At 40.9% G+C, this 3137-nt stretch overlaps 1 protein-coding gene across 3 annotated transcripts in view; it reads left to right on the top strand.

Moving 5' to 3' along the window:
- Positions 1–6: 6 nt before the first annotated feature.
- The window catches only part of FAM13C (family with sequence similarity 13, member C), a 181667-nt gene continuing 178536 nt past the window's right edge, over positions 7–3137 (top strand). Inside the window, exons 1-2 of one of the 3 annotated variants that reach the window (XM_006895582.1) lie at positions 7–77; positions 216–254. Coding sequence is in view for 2 of the 3 variants with exons in the window: in XM_006895584.1 (XP_006895646.1) it covers positions 193–254 (62 nt within the window). In the remaining variant the exon portion in view is untranslated. Of the gene's footprint in view, positions 255–3137 lie in introns of all 3 variants that reach the window. The other 2 variants (XM_006895584.1, XM_006895581.1) reach the window with 2 other exon arrangements.

Here is a 3137-nt window from a genome sequence, read left to right as displayed (position 1 = left end):
TGCCGGGCTTTGTGGTTCGCCGCGCGGCCGGGCCCCGCTGGGGGTGCGTTACGAGCATGTGCAGACTGCAGCCCAAGGTAGAGCGAGCGCGCCTGGCGAGCCCGGAGAAGCGCCTTGCAATGCCATGTTTGTGTGTGTGCTCTGACTCCCGGAGAGCGACCAGGGAGACGGCTCCCCGGCCACGCTTGGCTGATGTTTTCTTGTTTCTGTTTCAGCCTTCAGGATAATTCCTTCGGCAGCGCCGCTGTAACAGAGTAAGTGATTGTTTGCAGTTAACCCAAGACTTGCATGCCTTTCCTGGGGAAGCAACTCTTCGGTGAAGGTATCCACCACCATCCCCAGCTGGCTCTTCCTATTAGATGCATTGTCTCCTATAATCTGGGGCTGTGAAACCCGCGAGACGTGCTGACTGATGGGCCCAGTAATCTTTACGTGGTGAAAGCAGCCTTTTCACAGCTGCGGGTGAGATCTTAAAATAAGGCAAAGGCTTGCTGGCGCTGGATGCTCCAAAATACATGCATTTTTATTTATTTTTTAAAAAATAAATCTATTTGACATGTCGGAAAGGAAGCTGGCTTGTATTTTGCCAACGTTGGTGTCAGTTTTCATGGAGTGCACACTGTATACATTTACAGCAAATAAGAAATGGGTGTGAAATTACTTGAGCTGAATGCAGACATGTGATAAACAGGCTAAACTTATCCTCACCCTCTCTGTCTCTGGATTTTTTTTCGGGGGGAGGGCACAACAGAATAAACTTTTGTTGCAGGTTCTTTGTCAATTTTATCTTCTGATCTCAATGATCTGGCTGTGAGGATTCGTTGGGTCCTATGATTGACTTAAAGACTTAAGATTGTTGACTTAAAGTAGTATCATTTACTTGAATGTGGAATGAAGGATGGTAACGTGTTTTTTTGTTTGTTTGTTTGTTTGTTTTGGTGTGTGTGTTTTTACCCAAAGCCAACAGACAGTATTTTTGAATAGATATTTATAGTTTAAATTTTCATCATACTTTCTTAATATGCTGAGTTATTATACTATATTATGAAAAAGTAATAGTGGATTTTGTTTGTTACTATATATAATTTGTACTGTATATAGAATATATATGTATGTGATAACCTAAGTGCTCAACTAGCCATCTTTCTCTACCCCAGCTCATGATGCTTCTTTCTGGGACCTGCCCGTGTCTGCTACTCTAGACAGCTTTTCAGGAAAAATGAATGTGCAGGTTTATGTACTTAGCTTCATTATTTCTATTTTTTAAAGCACTGTGTTTAGTACAGAAAGCACAACTTGGGAGCTGTTTACTAAAGTTTGATAGAAGGGAAATAAGTCAATATAATTTGAGTTTCAGCTTCTACTTCTATCATATTGTCTTGTTGGTGCAACAGTAAGCTCTCACAGTGCTTCCAGCACCTACACTTTCCCACTTTTTTAGTTTCTCTCCTGTATATGCTACTTTTTAGTGTCCATCTTGGAACTCACTTAAGTGGTATCATTTCTTAAAAAGCAACATTGACTCTAGAAGATGCCATACACAAACTTCATCCACTAATGAGATTGCTTGGTAGCTTATGCAGCAATTTTGCTTTTTTAAATGAGAGAGAGAGAATGAGAATGAATATGCTTGCCAAGCTGTGCAGGCAAATATGAAGCCTTTACTTCCTCTTTCTAATGCACAGGGACTACTGATCTTCTTGCTTTGCCATGATCATATGCACTGATGGTTTCTAGCCAGATTCTCAGAAACCCTGTGTGGCTGAATCCTCTTAAGGAGCTATGGACATAGCAGGTTCAAATTGGAGACATTTATCTTGAGATTATACACACTGGCAACTATCTCTCTGTGTCTCTGTGTGTCTCTCTTTATATATATATGTTTATTTATTTATTTCTGGTGGCCTGAAACTGTGATGCTGCCAACCCAAAGGCAGATGGTTTGAATCTACTAGCTGCTCTGTGGGAGAAAAGTGGGAAAGTGGGTTGTCACCTCCTATGTGATTTATAGCCTCAGAAATCATCCTGGAGGATCAACTATGAGTTGGCTCTGACTCAATGAGTAGTGGTAACATACATATCCATATCTATCTTTCTGATGGCCTAGTGGTAAGAAGCTGCTACGATCCCAAAGGCAAGCAGTTCGAGACCACTAGGTCCTCCAAGGAAAAAGGATGCAAAGTCTCCTCCCATGGAATTAACCACCTCTGAAAACCAACTGGAGAGTCAGTTATGGGTCCATTCCAACTCTATGATACACAACAACACTATATATAAAAATGCCAGGGAAAGTCTGGTATCTTGTCTCTGGACACACCCCATGGAATTCTGATTGCATAAGATATGCTCTTGTTTTTGGAAAAGTGACAGTGATTTATTTTAAAGTGAGCAGAGTGACAGTTATAATACCATCTGGCTAATTTGCAAAATCTAAAGAAGATATTTAAAACACATCAAACATCTGATTCATGTAACACAGCATGGGCCAAGGTCACTGAAAATCAGCCACTGCTATGTAACCACACTTTCTCCACCCTTGCATCATACACGCTTCTTCTTCCTTGGTTTTCTGGACATGTCTCCATGGGCAGCAGCAGTGAGTGCCCGGAGTTGTGATGCAGACACCTGTAAATGTCTGGATGGGGCTTAGGCAGGCCCAGAGGAAGCACTTTCCTCAACTTTAATGCTTTTGAAGATAAGAACACAGCTTCCTCAAGCCCTTAAAATGTACCTATTTCAGCTCCTGAAATGTCATGTAGAGATAATTTTTTTTTTAATTAAACAAAAAGCCCTTAAAAAAAGTGATGTGGCCTTTTAAAAAGAATATAAAAAGTCCACCTGGGAAGTAGATTCAAGTTGTTATTGATACTTTAACATAAATTATCCTATCAGATAGTCTAACAGAATTCTGTTTGAAAAACTGGGGGGGGGGGTGTCTTTAAAAGAGTAAAAGGAAAGGGGGATGGATTTAAGGACAATTTTTATTCACTTCTTAGTTTTTCCCAGGCTTGCTATTGGCAAAAGAATTTCCACCCAAATTCTCTTTCTCTCATGATTGAAATGGCCTTGACCTTTTCTCAGTATCCAAGGCATCCCCTCATCAGTTCTTTTTCCAGTGTCATTTCCCAAGTTGTTCT

Source organism: Elephantulus edwardii, unplaced genomic scaffold, assembly GCF_000299155.1.
Source record: "Elephantulus edwardii isolate Elephantulus edwardi_28Jun2011 unplaced genomic scaffold, EleEdw1.0 scaffold00170, whole genome shotgun sequence".
Classification (NCBI taxonomy): domain Eukaryota; kingdom Metazoa; phylum Chordata; class Mammalia; order Macroscelidea; family Macroscelididae; genus Elephantulus; species Elephantulus edwardii.
The sequence above is the reverse complement of the archived record's forward strand: the minus strand, read 5'-3'. Positions and strand labels throughout refer to the sequence as shown.